The sequence below is a fragment of the Oryx dammah genome, unplaced genomic scaffold (genome assembly GCF_014754425.2).
Source record: "Oryx dammah isolate SB20612 unplaced genomic scaffold, SCBI_Odam_1.1 HiC_scaffold_29, whole genome shotgun sequence".
NCBI lineage: Eukaryota > Metazoa > Chordata > Mammalia > Artiodactyla > Bovidae > Oryx > Oryx dammah.
In genome coordinates, this window is record NW_024070213.1 from 80,464,318 (window position 1) to 80,489,458 (window position 25,141).

At 35.7% G+C, this 25,141-nt stretch overlaps 1 protein-coding gene across 2 annotated transcripts in view; it reads right to left on the bottom strand.

The window, feature by feature from the left end:
* The window catches only part of ADAMTS20 (ADAM metallopeptidase with thrombospondin type 1 motif 20), a 204,936-nt gene that overhangs the window by 151,463 nt on the left and 28,332 nt on the right, over window positions 1–25,141 (bottom strand). Inside the window, exon 4 of one of the 2 annotated variants that reach the window (XM_040233797.1) lies at window positions 6,563–6,822. In XM_040233797.1, coding sequence (XP_040089731.1) covers window positions 6,563–6,822 — 260 coding nt within the window. Of the gene's footprint in view, window positions 1–6,562; window positions 6,823–25,141 lie in introns of those variants that run through there. The other variant, XM_040233796.1, reaches the window with a different exon arrangement.

Below are 25,141 nucleotides of genomic sequence, written 5' to 3' on the forward strand. Positions count from 1 at the left end.
TATAAAAGCAGCTGTGATTCAGAGCTCGGGGCTCTCGTCAAGACTCCACTGCACTGGATGAGATGGGAGCCCTGCTGGAGCTAGCAATAAACCCCTTTATGCTTTTGCATTGCTGTGGACGTCTTATTCTCTCAGTTTTGGGGACTCGGACTTCGGGCATAACACATGGATAACTCTTCATGGAGTCTTGACTAGGCTAAGTCTTGACTAGCCTTGACTAGTCTTGACATGCATAAATATTAAATGTACAACAGAGGTATTTATTATATGCAGCATCTCATTCAACTGCCTGGCCAAATTCTCTTTTCACCTCCTTCAACAAACCACAGGACTAGTATCCCACCCCACAGACTATACTGTAGAAAACACTAGATCAGATTACTAAGGCATAAGTAATTTATAAGGTATAAAACCATGTAATATTATTATATATAATTGTAATCACTCCATTTTAGAGTGCTATGTATTTGGACTTTTATTGATCCAATTAAAATGTGTTCAATCCTTTATCCTGTAAGTGATTTTTTTTCCCCTGGCATATAGAATTCATATTGCTTTACAGGCCTCATAAAATAGTAAACATTGCTTCATAGATAATTAGCGAAAGGAAAAGTGCTATAAATTATTTAAATATTTTAAGAAAATCTCAGGCAACATACAGTTCGTGCAAAGTATGAAGCAAATTATAGCTCTATTAACTGACCACTATTTTGAAACACAGCGTCAGCAAATGTTTACATATGGCATGTTTAGAGATCACCTTTTTTTTAAAAGCCATTTAAAAAAATTAAGATAATTGACATATATCAGTGTATTAGTTGTAGGTATACAATGATTTGATGTGTGTGTGTGTGTGTGTGTGTGTGTGTGCATGTGTGTATTACAAATGACCACTACAATAAGTTTAGTTAACATTCATCACCATATATAGTTGTATTTTTTTTTCTAATAAGGACTTTTTAGATCTACTCTCTTAGCAACTTTCAAATACAAAATACAGTGTTGCTAACCATAGTCACCATGCTGTACATTACATTCCCCAGGAGTTATTTATCTTATAACTGGATATTTGTACCTTCTGACCACCTTCACCTTTGAAGTTATCTATAAAAAACTGATTTTAGCAAAGTGAACAGATTTTGTTACATAGATCCTTACTCATCAGAAAGATGTTATTGTTTTTAAGTTAGAAAATGACATTCCACGTATGTCCAAAGAAAATATATGCAAAGAATTAAGAACAGGTAGAGCACTGAGTTGAAGGAAAAGGTAACATAAAATGGTTGAATGTGATGTACAAAAGCAAATCATTAGTTTTTATTCTAATGTGGTTGAAAATTTTCCCCATCCTAAATAACATCAGTAAAGACAACTCAAAGAATTGAAAGCAATGATATTAAGGCAACGTAATGTAGGTAAAACTTTCTAGTTGATAACTGCCTCTAAGAGCAACTGTGTTTTTAAAAATAGGGCTAATTCCTGACAAATGATGCTCTTGAGATTTACATTATTAAATCTGTAACAAGGTGAATATTATCAAATCAAACTTTGTAAACAAAAGGAGTGTGGAGGCTTCTGACAATATTTCCAAGGTTTATTAAACAGTAAGTCATTGCATATCAAAATAAATCTGCTGAGAAAAGTAATTTTCCTAATTTAAATACTACTTAATAGTTTAATAATTAATTTAAAATGACATTTTAACCTGATAATATCACCCAAATTCTCTAAGGAAAAATTTTAGAGTAGCAAAAAGTTGAACATCTCTGCTCGTTTAACACACACTTATTTCATTAGGTACACTATACACCACAAATGTGTTTTTCCCAGCTAATTTTAATGTTATTTCTAGAAACTCTTTGAATAGAGATCACTAAGCTATTTTTACAACATGAGTAAAGCACTCTAAAAGGTGAATTAAATCACATATTATTTCTATATCCACTGCACTCAGCTATTGTTAAAATGTTGAAAGAAAAGGAAAAGTTTGAGAAGACAGCAGAATTGTTTACTTTGTATGGGATGAGTAAAGGTAGATAATCCCCTCTCTAAAGTATGTATACAATCTATCTGCTCAATGCTGAAAGCATTCGGCAGTCTCCCTCACTATATCTGGAGCTCAACACAAAATCTCTTTCGTCACTTTGAACTTTTCTTTAAATGACTCTCAATCATATTCCAGGTGTAAATCACATGTTCTTGTCTTTTTCCTAAGTTACTATGACCAAAAAATATTACCAATACGCCAAGTGTGTCTGAATAAATACAGTTAATGTCTCTTTAAAACTCAGGACATACACAAAACTTGAATGGCTTCTTCTTCAACTGGCAACATTTGGAGACAGTTTTGGGGAGACAGCGTTCCTCTTACTTCTTTAGAGCAATCTGGAAATGGACTTCACAAATGCAGATAAAACAAGCTGGATTATATTTGACAAGTCTCCATGTACTGTGACCAACTGTCCCTGTCTGCTTAGGACTGAGGGATTTCCAGGGATATAAAATTTTTAATACTAAAACTAAGAAATTCCCAAGCAAAACAAGTCTATTGACTTTCTCCAAGTTTCTCTTTACCTTTAATATGGTTTACATCTACAAATATAGCTACAGCCACTATTGTTAACTAATAAAATAACAATGCATGTCCAAAATCATAAAGTCTGCTGACTTTCCTATGCTGCTAAGACACTTCAGTCGTGTCCGACTCTGTGCGACCCCACAGACGGCAGCCCACCAGGCTCTCCCATCCCTGGGACTCTCCAGGCAAGAACACTGGAGTGGGTTGCCATTTCCTTCTCCAATGCATGAAAGTGAAAAGTGAAAGGGAAGTCACTCAGTCGTGTGCGACTCTTAGCAACCCCATGGACTGCAGCCTACCAGGCTCCTCCATCCATGGGATTTTCCAGGCAAGAGTACTGGAGTGGGGTGCCATCACCTTCTCCAATATCCTTATTTAAACACTTAATGAAAGAAAAAAGGAACAGAGAAAACAAAAAACCCAGGTAATCTGAAGTCATCTGAAATCGGACCTCTGAAGAGGAAAGAAAGTATGTATAAAACCAAAACTACCTCAAAAGGGAGATTTATCCTCCTAAATTTTTCCTCCTATAGTCCATGGGGTTGCAAAAGAGTTGGACATGACTTAGTAACTAAACAACAACATCTATATTTGGAATATCCCCCTATTCCTCAACTGTGGCAATATTTCCCTATGAATGAAAGCTAAACACAGATTAACTGACAGCATCTACAAACACTTCATCTTAACTGAAATGGGCTCTCCTAATGGAATTAAACATCTAGGGAATGGTACGTGCATGCATTGGTCTGTGGCTTCAAGCAGTCTCAGAACCAGATTTACTTTCCATGACGGCAGAACGTTGACTTTGTCATTCATGAACTCTGGTTTTAAAACCCCCACGGACAACTTCACAAGGTACATCACAATATCTTCTAATCAATACTGTGATTATAATGATTTTAATCATAAAATACATGTGACAAAACTTTTCTGAGGATGGTACCATCATCAAAACTATGTAGTTATTCAAAAATTACTTTTGTGTTCCTTTACCTCTTAGAGTCAGTATTTCCAAAGCACTGATACAGGAGTTGTCATTTAACATCAAAACCTGCTGTACTTATTAAATCTAGTAATTTTCTTCACTATCTCTATCACCTTCCCAATTTTCTTAATGAATATCTTCTTCAACCATATAAAATTTCCAAGTTTAACCCACACTATTCCATATAAATGATATAATTTCCTATATAGTATCCTCCATGTCAATGTTCTCATTAGAATCCCTTCACAATGAGCATGCCACTGCTGCTGCTGCTGCTGCTAAATCGCTTCAGTCGTGTCCGACTCTCTGCGACCCCATAGATGGCAGCCCACCAGGCTCCCCTGTCCCTGGGATTCTCCAGGCAAGAACACTGGAGTGGGTTGCCATTTCCTTCTCCAATGCATGAAAGTGAAAAGTGAAAGTGAAGTTGCTCAGTCGTGTCCGACTCTTCGCGACCGCATGGACTGCAGCCTACCAGGCTCCTCTGTCCATGGGATTTTCCAGGCAAGAGTACTGGAGTGGGGTGCCATCGCCTTCTCTGGAGCATGCCACACCAGTATCTAAATAATTACACATCTAGATAATTATATACATCTAGATAGTTACTTCAGATTCAGAAAGTAATCAGGATAAATCTGTATGTAGAGCTGTGTTGTCACTTTAAAAATTCAATTCAAGTAAATAAAACACATCTACACTGCACAAATTTCAAAGCATCATTTTAGATGATATGTTTGTTGCCCATTATAATGTCACTCACTCTGAAAAAATTGTTACCTTAATCATTTATTTACTTATTCTTTTATTAACAATTGAGTGCTCATTTCATACCAGATACTTTGTTTAGGCAGCAAAAGCAATGTATTCCCAGCACGTATAAGAATTTAAGATAAAATGCTATATGTAAGGAAAATAACAAGGTCTTAAGATCTTTTCAGTCACAATGAAGTTGATCGGAGAGTTCTTGCTAAGTGAAATCTATAATAGATGTGTCCAGGTCCCATCTTTCCAGCCAAGCAGACCTGAATTCCCTCCCTGTGAATATGAGATATGATCCAATATCCTGAATGTGTATAAATAGAGGAAACTACAAATTTCATCAGCTAAACCAAGATACTCCTGAGCATGAAAGAGCTGCTTTCAGTAGTTACTTCAAAAGAACAGGACTTAATCCAGGAATGTCCCAGACAGTAGGTACATGTGTGTATATATTTGTGTGTGTGTTAGTCCCTCAGTTGTGTCCGACTCTGTGTGACCCCATGGACTGAAGCCCGCCAGGCTCCTTTGGCCATGGAATTCTCCAGGCAAGAATACTGGAGTGGGTAGCCATTCCCTTTTCTAGGGGATCTTCTCCAAGGGATCTTTCCCACCCAGAAATCAAACCTGGGTCTCCTGCACTGGAGGCAGATTCTTCACCATCCGAGCCACCAGGGAAGCCCGTACGTATATATATGTGTGCCTATGTACTCTTATGTATATAGAGCACTACTACTAACACAGAACTGGTGCTCTTCACTAGCACTAGAGATCTATTCATATGCCACCACTGCTCAACAGAGGCTAACATCAGAAACCTATGCCACCACCACTGCTCAACAGAGGCTAACATCAGAAATCTATGCCACCACCACTGCTCAACAGAGACGCTAACATCAGAAATCTATGCCACCACCACTGCTCAACAGACGCTAACATCAGAAATCTATGCCACCACCACTGCTCAACAGAGACGCTAACATCAGAAATCTATGCCACCACCACTGCTCAACAGAGACGCTAACATCAGATCAAAAGTTCTTATAGTTACTGTGATCTTACTGTTCGTTGTTGCTATTCAGTCACTAAGTGACTGACTGACTCTGTCTGACTGACTCTTGTGTCTGACTCTGCGACCCCATGGACTAGCGCACACCAGGCTTCCCTGTCCTTCACTCTCTCCCTGAGTTTGCTCAAACTCATGACTGTTGAGTCCATGATGCCATCCAACCATCTCATCCTCTGTCACCCTCTTTTCCTCTGGCCCTCAATCTTTCTCAGCATCAGAGTCTTCTCCAACAAGTTGGCTCTTCATATCAGGTGGCCAAATTGTTGGAGCTTCAGCTTCAGCATCAATCCTTCTAATGAATATTCAAGGTTAATTTCCTTTAGGGTTGACTGGTTTGAGCTCCTTGCTATCCAAGGGACTCTCAAGAATCTCCTCCAGCACCACAGTTTGAAAGCATCAGTTCTTCAGCACTCATACTTTACAGTCCAACTCTCACATCCATACTTGACTACTGAAAAACCATAGCTATGACTTAATGGACTTTTGTTAGCAAAGTGATAAAAAGATTAAAAAGTCTCTGCTTTTTTTTAGTCTGGGTCTCTCATAGCTTTTCTTCCAAGGAGCAAATGTCTTTTAATTTCAAGGCTGCAGTCACCATCCAATGATTTTGGAGTTCAAGAAAATAAAATATGCCACTGTGTCTATTCCCCTACTATTTGCCATGAAGTGATGGGATCGAAGGCCATGATCTTAAGATTCGTCTTACATCCTAAGTTTGTTAAAGCAGCTCTATTAATAATAGAGCTCCTTTTATTACCATAAGTACCTTTATAACTTAAAATATGTGTCCCAATTTGATTTGGTGAATGCAATAGTAGTAAAATTAGTATTCCCTCCTTCTATACAGAAACTATTAAAAATTCAGATTCAAAGGGCAAAAGATCAATTCTGTCACTAGGGGGCAGAAGTTATTCACGTGATGAAGTCAAGATTGAAGCACTTTCTGTAAGCGGTTTGTTTAAAAGGTTTTTAGATTTTTAAAAAAATTGTCCAAGTAACAGAATGGAACACTTGCTATATACATCTATATATTTAAATTTCATTCATATATTTTGGCTTAAATGTAAACAACTTGCTTACATCTAAAGTTTGGGGAAATTTTTAATTAAATGTTAAAAAATATTATGTAAAACATTTTAGAAAATACAAAGGACCTGTTAAGTTTACTTACAATTGACATCAGAGTTAGTACATAGTGCTGCAAGTTCTGTCCATGATGATGAACCATTTTAGAGTCAGCTGTAACCATAACTTCCACGTATCTTGGATATGATAAAAAACGTTTTTTCCTGGAATGCAATTGACTTCTTTCATCTTCCAAAGATATATTTTTTGAAGTGTATCCGAAAACTCTTTCTTCCTTTATATTGAGATTTTCATTCATGTTGCTGTAGTTATGAAAGGGTAGAGTAGTTTTCTTTATTTCACTTTCTGGTGGGGGAAGAATATAATAATATAGAGTCATTAAATTGGATGTGACTCAAAATACTGCACAGAATAGAAGGGCCAAAAATATTTAATACTTTTACAACTGCTTCCAATATGAAATATAAGGACAAAAATTTATTTTAAAGTCTTACACCACATTATCATAAGCATTACTATTGTTCATAGTAATATAATGTCCACATTTTCATATATTGCACTAACAAAACCGTATATAAGTCTTACTTTAACAGCCATGACTATTCAAAATGTGTATTAACCACTGGAGAGAAGATAAAAACAAATCAAGAAGAACTTAGGCTTTTTTCAGTAGGTAAATTGAGTCCTCAAGCCACTGACTACATCTAATCTCATTGCAGAGAAATTATATTTTATAGGATAAAGCTTCATAAAGTAGAGAAAACAAATATATTTTTTTGTTATGCAACATCAAAAGAGCACCAAATCCATATAGCAATAGATGGCTTTTCAAACCCAGAAATTCAAAGGTTGATGCAAATTTTGTAATACTTGATTATATAAAATATCTGATTACTTTGATTATGTTTGTTTATATATAAATACAGCATTAAAACTGCTAAAACATTAGGGATTATTATGGCAATCACTTTAAGTCCTTCTATAAAAGTTAATTCTAAATTCATGATTACTTGTGCTAATGGAAAAAATTTCATCGGCAGCTTGAATGTTTGTTCTATTTCCTTCTCCTTCAATTTATTCCTCTACTCTCTTTCTTATTTTTCTCTGCTAATTTTTCTGATAATTGTTTGGTGAAAGTATTTAGAACAGGAAAGTGGATCAAAGCAAACAGTTAAGAAGAAATAAAAGGTCCTGGATAGTTCATAAGTCAAATCATCAATACTACAACAATCAAGATTTAGTTGTATTACAAGGATTGTGAAGTCGCTCAGCCATGTCCGACTCTTTGTGACCCCATGGACTGTAGTCTACCAGGCTCCTCAGTCCATGGAATTTTCCAGGCAAGAGTACTGAAATGGGTTGCCATTTCCTTCTCCAGGGCATCTTCCCAACCCAGGGATTGAACCCGGGTCTCCCACATTGCAGGCAGACGCTTTACCATCTGAGCCACCAGGGAAGCTCAAGGATTAGACAGAATATAAACCTGTATTACAAAAATAATTCATTTCCCTTAAAATTAGTAGCAACTCTATGGTTGTAAAAAATGAAACTGAAGTCCTTGAACAATGTTTCTACAGACGAACTGCTTTTCCTAATTTCTAAAACTATCCTGCCTTTTAATATTACTACGCTGTTAAGTTTTAAAATATAGCTCAGTGGGAGACTATAGGCATCTGAAAAACTGAATATAGATTCCTAACATTTTGTCCTGCCATATTTTTCCTAAAGGTGAGTCAACCACCAAAATGTGCTGTGCTGTGCTAAGTTGCTACAGTCGTGTCTGCAAGGCTCCTTTGTCCATGGGATGCTCCAGGCAAGAATTCTGTAGTGGACTGCCATGCCCTTCTCCAGGGGATCTTCCCAACCAGGGACTGAAACTGCATCACTTACGTCTGCTGCATTGGCAGGCACGCTCTTTACCACTGGTGCCACCTGGGAAGCCCACCCACCAAAATATCCATGACTAATTATTTGACCCTGGAAAAGATCCTAGATATATCTGATATATACAAATCCCAGTGTTATCAGGAAAAAAGATAAATATTCATGTTTTGATTATTTGTTCACTCATTTCATTCATTCAAAATAAACTTTCATTGAGTAACTGCTCAATGTCAGCAAACATAAGAAATTAAGCAGAAAATAGCATCTAATAAAGTTTACACTCTAGTGGGAAGAATAAAAAAAAATGAACACATATCAAAGGACTTAAAGCTATCTCAAATTAGTCCTTAAATAACAATTCAATCAAAAGTTTTAAAAAGTGACTCTACCTTAACAAAATGGCTAAAACTTAAAAGACTGATAATACCAAGTATTGTCTCAGCCACTTTAGAATACTATCTGGCAATTTTTTAATTACACATGTACCTATCCTCATGTGAAGTCACTCAGTCATGTCCAACTCTTTGCAACCCCATGGACTGTTGCCTACGAGGCTCCTCCATCCATGGGATTTTCCAGGCAAGAGTACTGGAGTGGGTTGCCATTTCCTTCTCCAGGGGATCTTCCTGACCCAGGGATTGAATCCGGGTCTCCTGCATTGCAGACAGATGCATTACCGTCTGAGCCACCAGGGAAGTCCTGCAATTACAATCCTGATACCTAAAAGAAGGAAAACATATGTCCAGAAAACACTAAGAATGTCCATAGCATGACCTGCATAAATACGAATGGAATAAAGAACCAAGAAAGAAACCTTTACGTATATGGTCAAATGATGTTTGACAAATTTGCTACGGACAGTCCATGAAGAATGAATAGGTTCTTCAACAAATGGTGTTGGAACAACTAGACATGTCCCTGCAAAAGAGTGAAATTGGACTTCATCTTACATCATATATAAAAGTTAACTCAAAATGGATTAATATCTAAAACAACTTTGAAAATCCTAAAAGAAAACAGAGGAAAAGCTCCATGACAGTGGGTTTGACAGTGATTATTTCGATATGACACCAAAGCTCAAGCAATAAATGCAAAAAAACAGACAAATGTGACTGCAAACTTTAACATGTATGTGCATTAAAGAACACAATCAAAAGAGTAAAAATGCAATGGGAAAAAATACATGCAAATCATATCTGATGAGGAGCTACGGAGGTAATACCCACTGCTGCTAAGTCACTTCATTCATGTCTGACTCTGTGCGACCCCATAGACGGCAGTCCACCAGGCTCCCCCATCCCTGGGATTCTCCAGGCAAGAACACTGGAGTGGGTTGCCATTTCCTTCTCCAATGCATGAAAGTGAAAAGTGAAAGCGAAGTCGCTCAGTCATGTCTGACTCTTAGCGAGCCCACAGACTGCAGCCGACCAGGCTCCTCCATCCATGGGATTTTCTAGGCAAAAGTACTGAAGTGGGGTGCCATTGCCCTCTCCCACTACACATATACAAGTATATATATATATATATTCTTATAACTCAATAAGGGCTTCTCTAATAGCTCAATTGGTAAAGAATCCACCTCTACTGCAGGAGACCTGTTTGATTCCTGGGTTGGGAAGATCCCGTGGAGAAGGGATAGGCTACCCACTCCAGAATTCTTGGGCTTCCCTTGTGATTCAGCTGGTAAAAATCCACCAGCAATTGCAGGAGACCTGGGTTCGATCCCTAGCTTGGGAAGATCCCCTGGAGAAAGAAATGGCTACCCATTCCAGTATTCTGGCCAGAGAATTCCATGGACTATATAGTCCATGGGGTCGCAAAGAGTCAGACACAAGTAAGCGGCTTTCACTTGCATGACTCAATAAAAATAACCTGATTTTTTAAATGGGGAAAGGAATAGACCATTTTTTAAATAGTGAATAGACATTTTACCAAAGATAAAAAATGGACAACCGCATATAAAAAGATGGTCAATGTTACTTATCATTAGAGATATGCAAATCAAAACTATAATGAGATATCATTTCAAACCCACGAGGATGGCTAGTATTAAAAAGAACAGAAAATAATAAGTGTTGATGAGGATGTGGAGAAACTGGAATCTTCATGAACTGATGGTAGGATTATAAAACAGGGTGCAACCGCTATGGGAAATAGTATAAAAGTACCTCAAAAATTTATATACAGAACTACCAAATGATCCAGCAATTCTACATCTCAGTATATATCCAAAAGAATTAAAAGCAGGGTCTTGAAGTAATATTATCCCACTCATGTTCACTGCAGCATTATTTACAATAACCGAAAGGTAGAAGCAACTCAAATACCTATTGATTGATAAATAGACAAATGAAACGCAGTATATATAGAAAATGGGTTATTCATCTTTAAAAAAGGAAATTATTACATTTTCTGATATGGATAAATCTTGAGGATAGTATGATAACTAGAAATGAGCCAGCCACAAAAGTATAAATACTACTTGATTCTACTTATTAGCTATCTAAAACACTCAAAAATCATAGAAACAAAACTGAATGGTTGGTTACCAGGGCTTGTCAATATCTCCACCTGAGATAGCCCCCAAAGTTCTGTCCAGCCTGGGTGCTACAAAATTAAACATCTCACTGGTTAATAGTAAGCTAAACAAGAACACAATTGAGGAAGTACTGTGGCTTGAAGGAGTCAGATTGACAGTAAGTTAGAATAGGTGACTCTGTGTAGGCTGAAACAATGAAGGAAAGAAAGAAGAATTCCAAACTGGAATGAAAACATTGGATAAACAATATACACAGAAAAAAAAAGAATCTTTAGAACAAAAAAATATACAAATTCAAATTTAAAATTCAATTCTGGAGTAATTGTTTTAAAAAGGGAAAAATAAACATTAAGAAGATACTATAAACAACTTGATACAAACAAATTAAGAAATGTTTTCTAGAACATTTCTGAAAAAAACATAACCTATCAAAACTGACCTGTGAAGAATTAGAAAGTCTAACAGCCACGTAACTTAAAAAAATTGAACTCTAATCAATTCTTCCCCAAAAACCCAGTCTCAAAGGGCTTCACCAGCAAACATGACTAAGTAAAGAAGAAATAGCACTATTTCTCAAAACTTTTCTAAGAATTTAAAAAAAGGGAAAGATCTCAAATATGTTTCATCTGTCTTTTAAATGATGATATATCAGAATATATTCATGACCTTGGTTTTTGTTTGAAAAAGGACTTTAGGACACAAAAAATACTAACCAAAAAGACTATTCGAGTAAACCAAGACTTTGAACTGTGTTCACAAACAACATTATTATGGGAAAAGGAAGAGATATCTGGAATAAATATAAACAAAGGACTTATATACAGATTGTATCATTAACCACTGCAAATAAGAAATGAGATAATAATAAAAATAAGGGAGACTTGAATACCTCACAAAAGGCAAAATTCCAAGGCATAAACACAGGAAACAGTACCAAAAATTACCAATCATCTGGGAAATCCACATTAAAACACAATGAAATTTAACTATATATCTTCCCAAATGGCTACAATGCAAAATATTGAGAATAACTAGGCACGGTAATATAATGTGGGGCTCCTGAACCTCTCATATACTGCTGGAGACAGTGAAAAGCGGAATATTCACTTTGTAAAATTTCAGTGGGCTAAGAAGGAATTGGGATATGTGACACAGCTTAGTGCAAAAAGGATACAATTACTACATTCCTTTAAAATCAGTAAGTATAGGTATGCATATATACTGCTGTTAAAATAAGCACATTACCAAGGAAAAAGATACTTAGTACAAATTCTAAATTCAAAGTGTTGTGGGATGACTTAAGAATACAAAAATCAGCAAAAGTAAGGAAATAGAAAAAAAAAAAGAAACTGAATAAAATTAATATGAAATACAAATAACACAATGTATATTGTCTATTATAAATCAAGTGGAGATAATCCATGAACAGCATGGGTTTGAACTGTGTGGGTTGACTTATACATGGATTTTTTCAATAAATATGTACTATGATCTGCAGATCTGAAGACACAGAACCACAGATATGGAGAGCCAGCTGTAAAGGGACATGCAGACTTTACCCTGAATAGGGGAGTCAGCACCTCAAACTCCTTCCTTGTTTATGGGTCAACTTTTCATTTCTAACAAATTTATTTATATTAACTCATCTAATTTTTGTTTAATCACTAAGTCATATCCCACTCTTTTGTAACCCCATGGACTGTAGTCTACCAGGCTCCTCTGTTCATGGGATCTGCCACACAAAAAGACTGCAGTGGGTTGCCATTCCCTTTCCCAGGGGATCTTCCTGACTCATGAGTGGAAACCACATCTCTTATACTGGCAGGCAGGTTCTTTACCACTGAACCACTAGGGAAGCTCAACTTATTTAATAGTGGCATATAAAGTAAGTGCTATTATTAATTCTACTTTATAGATGAGTAATCCACAATATACAGAGACTAAGGAATTAACATACACAGTTAATTATATTTTTATGTGGGTCAGGAAACAACAGCTAGAACGGGACATGGAACAATAGACTGATTCCAAATCAGGAAAGGAGTACTTCAAGACTGTATATTGTCAGCCTGCTTATTTAACTTATACACAGAGTGCATCACGAGAAACACTGATCTGGATGAAGCACAAGCTGGAATCAAGATTGCTGGGAGAAATATCAATAATCTCAGATATGCAGATGACACCACCCTTATGGCAGAAAGTGAAGAAGAACTAAAGAGCCTCTTGGTAAAGTGAAAGAGAAGAGTGAAAAAGTTGGCTTGAAACTCAACATTCAGAAAACTAAGATCATGGCATCCAGTCCCATCAATCCATGGCAAATAGATGGGGAAACAGTGGAAATAGTGACAGACTTTATATTTTTGGGCTCCAAAATCACTACAGATGGTGACTGCAGACATGAAATTAAAAGGCACTTACTCCTTGGAAGGAAAGTTATGACCAACCAAGACAGCATATTAAAAAGCAGAGACGTTACTTTGCCAGCAAAGGTCCGTCTAGTCAAAGCTATGGTTTCTCCAGTGGTCATGTGTGGATGTGAGAGTTGGACTATAAAGAAAGCTGAGCGCTGAAGAATTGATGCTTTTGAACTGTGGTGTTGGAGAAAACTTTTGAGAGTCCCTTGGACTGCAAGGAGACCCAACCAGTCCATCCTAAAGGAGATCAGTCCTGAGTGTTCACTGGAAGGACTGGATGTTGAAGCTGAAACTCCAATACTTTGGCCACCTGATGTGAGGAGCTAACTCATTTGAAAAGACCCTGATGCTGGGAAAGATTAAAAGCAGGAGGAGAAGGGGACGACAAAGGATGAGATGGTTGGATGGCATCACCGACTCAATGGACATGAGTTTGAGTAAACTCTGGGAGTTGGTGATGGACAGGGAGGTCTGGTGTGCTGCAGTCCATGGGGTTGCAAAGTTGGACAGGACTGAACAACTGAACTGACTGAGCTGAAAATGAAAACAAATAACTGGTTCATTTCTAAAACCAGGAAAAAAAAAGTAACTGGTTCATATACAAATAAAGGTAGTTTAAATTTGTCTATCAGAAAGCAAAAGCTTTATAGAATTATATTAGTAAAATATAGCCATATTTAAGTAATAAGTAGCACATCTGAGATTGAAATCCTACATATCGGGCTCCAAAATTGGTGATTTTAACCACTAAAACATATTGCTTGACAATGAAAGTTAAAGGAAAAAAAGAAAACTGTAATTTAACAACAAACACACTTTCACCAAAACAGATATCACGAGTTTGATCTCTATAGACAATGAAAGAATGATAAGAATATTGTGCAGACTTTGTAAAATATTTGAATTATTTGGAAGAAATCTGATTTCATGCTTTAACACACAACAATATGAGTGAATTTTGTTAATTACAAGTGACAAAAATGAAAAAAATTAAATCTGACACATTTTTATGTAGCTTAAAAAACAAAATAAAGATTTAAGAAATACGTATGGATGCAGTCACATTACAGAAAAAGCAGGGAGGTGCCATGCATGACATTTAGAATGATCGGGTGGGGGGAGGTAGGTGGACTAAATGGGAGGGGGGATGCAAGCAAAATTGTGTGGCCATATATGGGCTGCTGTCCAAATGCTGTATTTCATATGGGTTTATATATTCATGACTTTCATTATTATTATCAACAAGTTCTTAACAAACAGTAATTTACAAAACCAACTACTATTAAAATAATAGGACAGTTCTGATTGCTATCATACAGTAGTTTTAGAAATGCTAAATATTAGGAAAGAAACGCTGAATATTAGAAAGTTTTTTTGCTAATGTTTTGATTCTGCAAATCTAATTTTGCAAAGACAAATGGCTTTGATAACTAAAATAACCAAGAGGTCACATTTAAAACTTTTTAAACAAACAATCCTCAACAAAGGAATAATTCAACAATGGAATGTTACGCAGATATGGAAAAAAAAGTGAATGAGGTCTATGTGTTTTCATAAGGAAGGATGTTCATGATGCATTTTTAGGTAAAAAGTGTAAGTGGCAAAATAATATGAATGATAGTATGATCTTATTTTTGTGAAAACAAACTTTCAAAAAATATCCAGATTCATAAAAACTTATATGATGAGCCAAAAATACATGGAAGTATATACCTCAGACTTTTAGCACTGGTCATAAGGAGAGGTGTGACTAGACAACTACTAAATTCTTTCATTAATATCTCAGTCTCCTTTAAATCATGACAATGAATTTGTTTACTGGTTTCTGAATTACAGTATTATTTTTGAAAATAGCATCTGTAACTATCTTACAGGCTAAACATTTTATCTCATTACCTTTTTCTGATATTTATGCTTAAGTACTATAATAAATGATCATAAAAATGACCTTTCCAAATACCCTAAATAAATGAGCACTATGCAAAGCTCTCTGCCAATTCAATTACACCATTTCTATGCAATGCTCCATTAACTCAAATGTTTAAGCAATGTCTTGTCCTTTATTAATAACAAGTGTATTATGACCCAAAACTAATTTAGACCAAAGCACTACCTCTTAAACATCATGCAACATGATAATCTGCTTACTAGAACATAAAATACTTAAAATTACAAAAGCAAAAATAACTCTTACAACAGCATACAGTATTCTAGAATGCAAGGTGATTAAATAATCTATGCAAATATAAACTACTAAAAAGTTTGTCAAACAATAATGAAATTATCCATAATTTGACTTGAATGTTCTACTGACACCTCATATTCAAAGCATATAAAAATGAGTTAATTTTCTTTTCCCATCCTGAGTTTCCCTTTTTCTATCAATGTGGGCAATAACTTCCAAATACCATACTGAAACTAAACTGTATACCACAATTGGGCTCTTCCTATCTTTCCTTCACCCTTTGTATCTGATCACCAAGTTTTGCCACTTCTTCACATTTTTCCTTGTATTGCTCCTGTTGTCAATAATATTATTGCCTCTAAACTCATTCAGAGCTTTCTCACTTAAGAGTAACATTGTTGGAATCAGTTCAGTTCAGTCGCTCAGTCTTTGCAACACCATGGACTGCAACACCCCAGGGCTCCCTGCCCATCACCAACTCCCGGAGTTTACTCAAAGTCACATCCATTGAGTCAATGATTGCATCCAACCATCTCATCCTTTGTCATTCCTTTCTCCTTCTGCCTTCAATCTTCCCAGCATCAGGGTCTTTTCAAATGAGTCAGTTCTTCACATCAGGAGGCCAAAGTATTGGAGTTTCAGCTTCAACATCGACCCTTCCAATGAATATTCAATGATTGGTTTCCTTTAGGATGGACTGGTTGGATCTCCTTGCAGTCCAAGGGACTCTCAAGAGTCTTCTCCAACACCACAGCTCAAAAACATCAATTCTTCGGCGCTCAGCTTTCTTCATAGTCCAACTCTCACATCCATACATGACTACTGGAAAAACCATAACCTTGACTAGATGGACCTTTGTTGGTAAAGCAATGTCTCTGCTTTTTAATATGCTGTCTTGGTTGGTCATAACTTTTCTGCCAAGTAGCAAGCATCTTTTAATTTCATGTCTGCAGTCACCATCTGCAGTGATTTTGGAGCCCCAAAAATAAAGTCTCTCACTGTTTCCATTGCTTCCCCATCTATTCGCCATGAAGTGATGATACCAGATGCCATGATCTTAGTTTTCTGAATGTTGAGTTTTAAGCCAATTGTTTCACTCTCCTCTTTCACTTTCATCAAGAGGCTTTTTAGTTCTTCACTTTCTGCCATAAGGGTGGTGTCATCTGCATATCTGAGGTTACTGATATTTCTCCCAGCAATCTTGATTCCAGCTTGTGCTTCATCCAGCCTGGCATTTTGCATGATGTACTCTGTATATAAGTTAAATAAGCAGGGTGACAATATATAACCTTGACGTACCTCAGGAGGCAGGTGTGGTGGTCTGGTATTCCCATCTCTTGAAGAATTTTTCACAGTTTGCTGTGATTCACACAGTCAAGGGCTTTGGCATTGTCAGTAAAGCAAAAGTGTTTTTCTGGAACTCTCTTGCTTTTTTGATGATCCAATGGATGCTGGCAATTTGATCTCTGATTCTTCTACCTTTTCTAAATCCAGCTTAAACATCTGGAAGTTCATGGTTCACGTACTGTTAAAGCCTGGCTTGGAGAATTTTGAACATTACTTTGCTAGCGTGTGAAGTGAAATGAAGTCGCTCAGTCATGTCCAACTCTTTGCCACCCCATGGACTGTAGCCTACCAGGCTCCTCCGTCCCTGGGATTCTCCAGCAGAAATACTGGAGTGAGTTGCCATTTCCTTCTCCAGGAGATCTTCCCAACCCAGGGATCAAACCCAGGTCTCCTGTATTACAGGCAGATGCTTTACCATCTGAGCCATCAGGGAAGCTCATCACTAGCGTGTGAGATGAGTGCAACGGTGTGGTAGTTTGAGCATTCTTTGGCATTGCCTTTCTTTGAGATTAGAATGAAAACTGACCTTTTCCAGTCTTGTGGCCACTGCTGAGTTTTCCAAATTTGCTGGCATATTGAGTGCAGCACTTTCACAGCATCAACTGTTAGGATTTGACATAGCTCAACTACTCCCATCACGTCCACTAGCTTTGTTCGAAGTGATGCTTCTTAAGGCCCACTTGAATACTAAATCAAAATAAGACACAAACTATCTCTTGAATGATCCCACTAACATCATCAGTCTCTTCTCCCTCCCATTCACCCTTCATTTGTATCCAAAATGATTCATTTTTAGGACTATCCTTTTCATCTCATCCTTATTCAAGAAATTACAATGGATCTTCATTGCTGATAAGATTAAGTCCCAAGCCCCTCCCCATCAGCCCACCACTAAACATAGTCATCCCCACTACCATCAAGCAGTACACTCTGTCAAGGCCTGAAAACACTGCTGGGCAATATGTTCTGCCCTTTGGATATGCTTAATAAATGTTCATGGAAAGAAAGGAAAAGGAGAAGGATGAAGAAAGTGAGGATGATAAATTTGGAAGTGAGATAGAAAACAGGAAGATAGAAGGAGGGAGATGGAAGAAAGGAATATAATGAGGAACAAGACAATACATTTATCAGATGAACAGGGCAGAGCAGGGGTAATCCAATCAGTTGTCAGCTGCTTTGTATGCAAATGATTTCTCCCATTCTGACTGTTGTCTTTTTGTCTTGTTTATGGTTTCCTTTGCTGTAAAAAAGTTTTTAAGTTTAATTAGATCCCATTTGTTTATTTTTGTTTTTATGTTTCTTACTCTAGGAGGTGGGTCAAAAAGAGTCTTGCTGTGATTTCTGTCAAAACGTATGTAAATCAGATAACTAGTGAGAACTTGTGGTGTATAGCACAGGGAGGTCAGCCTGGCACTCTCTGATGACCTAAGGAAGTGGGTGGGAAGAAGGTTCAAGAGGGAGGGCATAAATATATGCATAAAGCTGATTCACTTTATTGTACAGCAGAAACTAACACAATATTGTAAGGCAATTATACCTGAATTTTAAAAAAAAAACATATCAAGTACAACTTTCATTCTGGTCTCTGGGCTGAGGCTGGAATTGATACTCCTGCTTCTGTATTTAACCAGATGAGTAAACAAATTTTACATTCTCCAACAGCACGTAATCATCCATTTTAAAAACAAGCATGAAATCACATGAAGCTCATTCTAGACTTTCACTATTTCAAACTACTTGTTAAATACCCAATAGGACTCTCAGCTCAAAGAACTGAGTGTGCCTTGAAATAAAGGACGACCATATCATATATACTGTGAAATCTAAATTATATTTTCTCATGATTTAAATGGCCTTCTGGATCTAGTATATGTCCTATATTGCAATCTTATTGAGTTTTCTTCTTAATACTACTAGCAACAATAATGGCAAACATAATATTCAATGAATGCTAACTATGTATCTGTTACTTGTAAATTATCTCATTATTAACAACTTTATAAAGTGGGTATTTTGATTATCTTTATTTGAAGAAAGCGAGGAACAGGAGGGTCAAGTAAACTGTACCTGCTAACATAGCTTGTAAATATAATTTTAGAACATATTTTTTAAAACAGTAGTATTCCATAACATAAAAATTCATAAAAATCTATAGTTCTCTGATTTGTCAATATTAGAAATATCAACCACTGTTAAAGAATTTGCTCATAAAATACTTTATAATTCTTTATTTCAAAGAGGCTCACAAGTTAATAATTAGAACCCCATCTATTAGTGATAAATGTGCAGAACATCATGGACTTGCCTGTGGCCAGCTGAAACATGAAATATAAAAGCATTATTACATCATTAGTCCTCATTACATCCCTGAATCAGCTACTATTATGGTGTACTTTTTAAAACAGAGACATGTGACACAAGTTACATAAAATTTCAACAGCCACCAAAAATAAGTGCATAACAAAGAGATGAATTCATATTTTCTCAATATCAATTATTACATCTGAATTCCACATCACATGACCCTTTTAAAGGTCATGTGTGGGTAATACATGCAGAATGTTAAGAATTTAGTAATTAGTGTTATAATGGAAAATCCTGCCTCCTACAAAATTAAAAGAGGAGTTAGTCATATACAAGAAAATATGGGGTCTTGTCTTCTTTGCATTACAGAACCATAGAGTTGAGCTAAAATTCTGATATAAAGGGGTTTAGCTCTATCTTTTACTTTACTTTTTACTTTAGTGGCCCTCAGGGAGAAAAAAAAAGGGGGCACTGGAAACCCCCAAATTACTCCCATTAATCCTACATATAGCAAGAAATTCTAGTTCCTTCTGCTATGTGTTCTGACAGGACAAAGGGCACACTGGTAAATATTACAGAGTAAATATCCTTTCTTCCACATTCTGAAAAGTCAACCTTTGGGGCTAGCTCTGAAGATGTACAAGACAATTTCTCTAATAAGCTGAATCAAGGATTCTTGCATAAATCAAGAGTTAAAAACAAACATACATTCATTCATAAATTCAAAACCTTTAAGATTTTTTAAATGGAGAAGAATACACAGCCATTGTCTCCTATCAGCTTTTGGCACTCCAACCTCCATAGAATAGGAACACTTGCACTGCCCTTCGCGTTTTAGGAAGTGCCTTTTCAGGTCTTAAAATCCCATCTCTTTTCAGAAATCCTAAAAAAAGTGAGACTAAGACAAAGTAACCAAATGATACAAATGTAAGAAGAATTTGAATGTACAATTACATATATTGATATAACAATGTTATATTGTATATTGATAATAACAACTGCTTGAAAAGATGCTGAAAATTTTATCAATGAGTTAAATTTATACCCTTAGCAACTAAACATGTAAATGAAATGTGACATTCATTCTTTAAAGAAAAGTCAGTTATTCAGAATTCATGCTGAACACTACATATCTCATTGATATGTAGTGAGCTTATTTTGCAAGAGTGCATGACTGCTGAAATTAGAACATATCATAACACTATTAAAATAGACACCAATTGAGAATTCTACCTCATTAGTCTTGTCTTCCTATTTTCAGATGAGCTTTCATGGCAAGCCACTCCTGAACCATAGCCACCTACTATTACTTAATAGTAGATAAAATAACTCCCTCTGCTTTCCAGACTTTCCATAACTTGCTCCTAGAGCTCCATTTCCCCATATTATCTGACAATCTGCCTCATATGGAATCATTCCAGAACTGCCTTGAGATAATTTTAAGTACTAAGCATCCTAAAACACCTCCCAAAGTACCAAGTTAGTTCTAAGTAGGCATTTATAAGCATTACATGCTACTTGGGTCTTCCCTGATGGCTCAGCAGTAAAGAATCCGCCCTCAATGCAGGAGATGCCCGTTTGATCCCTGGGTCTGGGAAGATCCCCTGGAGGAGGAAACGGCAACCCACTTCAGTATTCTTACTTAGAAAATCCCAGGGACAGAGGAGCCTGGTAGGCTATGGTCCAAGGGTTGCAAAGAGTCGGACATGACTGAGCATGCACACACACCCTATTTTCTCTATCCCTGAACTGATATACTATTTTTCCACACTTTACCAGGTAACTCTTTAAAATCTTACACTACCTGTAGTGTTATTAACTATGATTTATGTCTCAGATTTTTTGGAAAATAAAGTTATAACTCATAAAAATATAAAATGTAATGCAAAGATATACTTTAACTTATTCTTTATTCCAATGTTACTGCAGTCATTACAATTTATTTCTTAAACTATATATATTATTTCTTAAACTTAAACAATTTATTTCTTAAACTATATTTATTTCTTTATATATATTTCTTAAACTATATATATTTCTTAAACTATATATATATATATATAGTGTGTGTGTGTGTATATATATATATATACACACACACACACTCTTCCTGACTCTTAAAATTCCTGAAACAGCTTTGGCTGAAAATAGACTTCTTATATGAAATATTCTTTGAAACTTTAATATTTGCTTAAAATTTTTTTTTAAAAAAGAAATATTAAAGGTATTTCCCAAAGTAAATATAACAGTGAAAAACTTAGAGATCTAATTAAAAGACAGTCATTAAATGAACATAAAATGTTAAAAATTAAAATTTCATGCAATATCTTAACAGTAATTAACATCTTTGAGTGAGTGAAGTCACTCAGTCATGTCTGACTCTTTGCGACCCCATGGACTATAGCCCACCAGGCTCCTTCGTCCATGGGATTCTCCAGGCAAGAATACTGGAGTGGGTTGCCATTTCCTTCTCCAGGGGATCTTCCCAACCCAGGGATCAAACCCACGTCTCCCGCATTGCAGGAAGACACTTTAACCTCTGAGCCACCAGGGAAGCCCATAGACTAAATTTTTATTCACATTGCTTTTGTAAAGGCTTTTATTAAGTCCAGTTCTTTTAGTTGCTGACAAAAGTGGGGGAATAAAATCAAACTCTGAAATCACTAATAGGTCAAATTCTTATTTGTAAGCAGGTATTCTGTTTATCTTATGCTACACTTCAGAATTTAACAAATTACCACTTTCTAAAAGAATATTTTTGTCAATCGTACACCAGGAAGTTATTTTATATCTAGGTACATTTGTATTTAGGCAAAAGAAGTTGCAAACTGCAGATCAGATCAGAGTGGGAAGGGAGTTTTTATCTTCAGTTTTCTGGCTCTCTTCCAAGGAAGAAAAGCACAAGGAAGAAGCCTCCTTGGGGGAGGTCCAGAGAACTGGATGCTCTCCACATGAAACAGATGTCTGTCGCTGACCTGACCACTGGCCCAGCTCTCACTCTGCCAGTAATGATCCTCACAAAGAGTGGAACACCAGCTGGGACCAGCCAAGAACCTGGCCATCCTTGTGCAATTTTCCCCAACATTTGTACTCATTGTGAAAGTAGACAATCTCATGTCTTGATGTCTTTAAACAGAGCTGTTTTTGAACGTTGCAATTCTGAATTAGATTTTAATTGCAAATAATTAGAATCTTACATCTTCTTCATGAGAAAAGTATCGTGTGACTCAATATTAGTGATCAAAGATTAATATTTCACTAGCATTTGTAGTTAAGTCATGTGTTGGAAGACCAAAACAAAACTGTAAAATGAACAATCTGGCTGATTAGTAAATTAATACTTTACATAGAAAATTTTACATTTATTACTCTCCAAAAATCTATTGAATTATTTACTTCTTTACTTTTTGAGTAATTCTAAAAGAATATCAAGTGTATAAAACAAAAATCACTATATAGATTATATTTCATAGTCCATCATTTTAATCATTCTTTCCAATAGTCCTTCATCTTCCTTGCTCTTTTCTATGCAATAAGGGAAAAATTACAAACCAAATCCATTCATAAACATAGATGTAGAAACTCTAAAGAAAATGTTACAAAAACTACCCTGATAAGAACCCAAGCCAGATTTGCCATTTGAGAATCAAATAACTAAACAAAGGGGGAAAATATGATCACCTTGGTACATGAAGGAAAAAGTGTTTTGATAAAATTCAATATCCATTCATAACAAAAGTTCTTTATGAAGCAGGAGTTTAGGGGAACTTTCTTTTTATTTATTTATTTGTTTGTTTATTTGTTTATTTTTAATTTTTACTTTACAGATAAAAATTGATTTTTCTTTCTAAGAAAGACCTGCAACATTTTGTTGTAGACATTGTGCACATCAGAAAACATCAAAAGCTTTCATTCCAAAACTGCTAATGAGGCAAGAATTTTCATCACTGCAATTTCCATTCAACATTGTTCTAGAAATCCTGCTGCTGCTGCTGCTGCTGCTGCTAAGTCGCTTCAGTCGTGTCCAACTCTGTGCGACCCCATAGGTGGCTGCCCACCAGGCTCCCCCGTCCCTGGGATTCTCCAGGCAAGAACACTGGAGTGGGTTGCCATTTCCTTCTCCAATGCATGAAAGTGAAAAGTGAAAGTGAAGTCGCTCAGTCATGTTCGGCTCTTAGTGACCCCATGGACTACAGCCCACCAGGCTCCTCCGTCCATGGGATTTTCCAGGCAAGAGTACTGGAGTGGGGTGCCATTGCCTTCTCCATCTAGAAATCCTAGTCAGTGCAATAAGGCAAGGAAAGAAATAAAATATGGAAATAATCTTTCAAAGAAAGAAATAAAACTGTCTTATATTTTCATATATAAAATCCAACAATATAAACAGATAAACAGAATATATAATATTCAGAACAAGATCAATGTAAAAATATGCCTGCATTTTTGTGTATAATAATTAGAAAATGAAATTGTTATATATAAAATGTATACATTTTATGTATAATAACTAAAGATAAAATTTAATTATATCATTTACAATAGTGTCAAAAGTGGCTAAATACCCAGGAAGAATCCAAATATACAAGACTTCTATAAAGAAATCTAGAAGACATTAAATGAGAAATTAAGCAGGACTTTATGGATATGCCATATGGATAGATTAGAAGATAATTCTGGAAAGATGTCAATGCTTCAAATTGATCTATTAATCCATTTAAATCCAATAAAAATCCCTTTTATTCTTTTGTAGAAATCAACAGTATATATATATCAAGAATAGCCAAAACAATCTTGAACAAATTTTGAATAAAATCAAGGATCTGTTGTACCACATTTCAAGACTTATAACAGAGCTATAATATTTTTAGGACTCTTTTTAGCTTTTTTTTTGTCGTGGCACATATCCTAAATAAACCAATAGAAGAAAAAAATTATATATAAAACAGATCCACATATATGAACACTTTTCAAAATAAATGTTATGCTAAATGTTTTAAATTCCTATGAAATATATCAATTGATTTACATGAAATAAACTTATTTACACTGCTTTCAAAAGTTTTATTAAGTTCACTATTTCTGGATTTTGATAAAAGGAATAAATCAAAGTTTGAAATGGATAAATTGAGCTCTTAATTTCAAAGATATAGTTTAGTTTAGTTTATGCTGCATTCCAAAGCTTAATGTATCACTTTTTCTATAAAAGTTTTCACCATTGACAGGATTAGTTCTCTCAAAGCCTAAAGATAGTTAATCTAAGTCTCCTTTGTAATACCTTAATTTTATGACTTTTTATTCCTGAATATTTTGGAACCCATTCCAATTAACACAATACTTAGGGTCACCAATCATCTCTACTTTGCAAAATCCAATAATCAGTTCTAAATCTTCATGTTCTTTGAATTCTCAGCACCATTTAGCCAATTAGTCTTACCTTTTGAAAAATCTTTTATCACTTAGATTGGGACACTATTGCCTCAGCTTTTTTTATTATCTCCCTACTTTTTCAGTCTTCCTGGTTTTCTCCTCATCTCCACAACTGCTAAAAATCAAATACCTCATTGTTCAGTCCTTGGACTTTTTCTCTTCTGCATATAATCCATTCCCTACACAATTTTATACAAACTTATCTTGCAATATCATTTATATGGTCTGACTTCAAAATTATTATCGCAAGCTTAGACTCCTTACTGATCTTCCAACTCATATATTCCATTGCCTACCTGACTATTCACCTTTTGGATATCTAATTAGCACCTTAAATTCAAAATATCTAAAGGCTAATTTCTTGATATTCTCTTCTAATCCATGATTTCCACAGACTTCCCCATCTTGGTAAATGACAATCCTTCTACTTGTTCAGGAAAAACAAACAAATATAAAACATAAATAATATGTGACAATTTTAACTCTCAACCCCCACCTCTTTTACTCTATTTATATAAAACATAAATAATATGTGACAATTTTAACTCTCAACCCCCACCT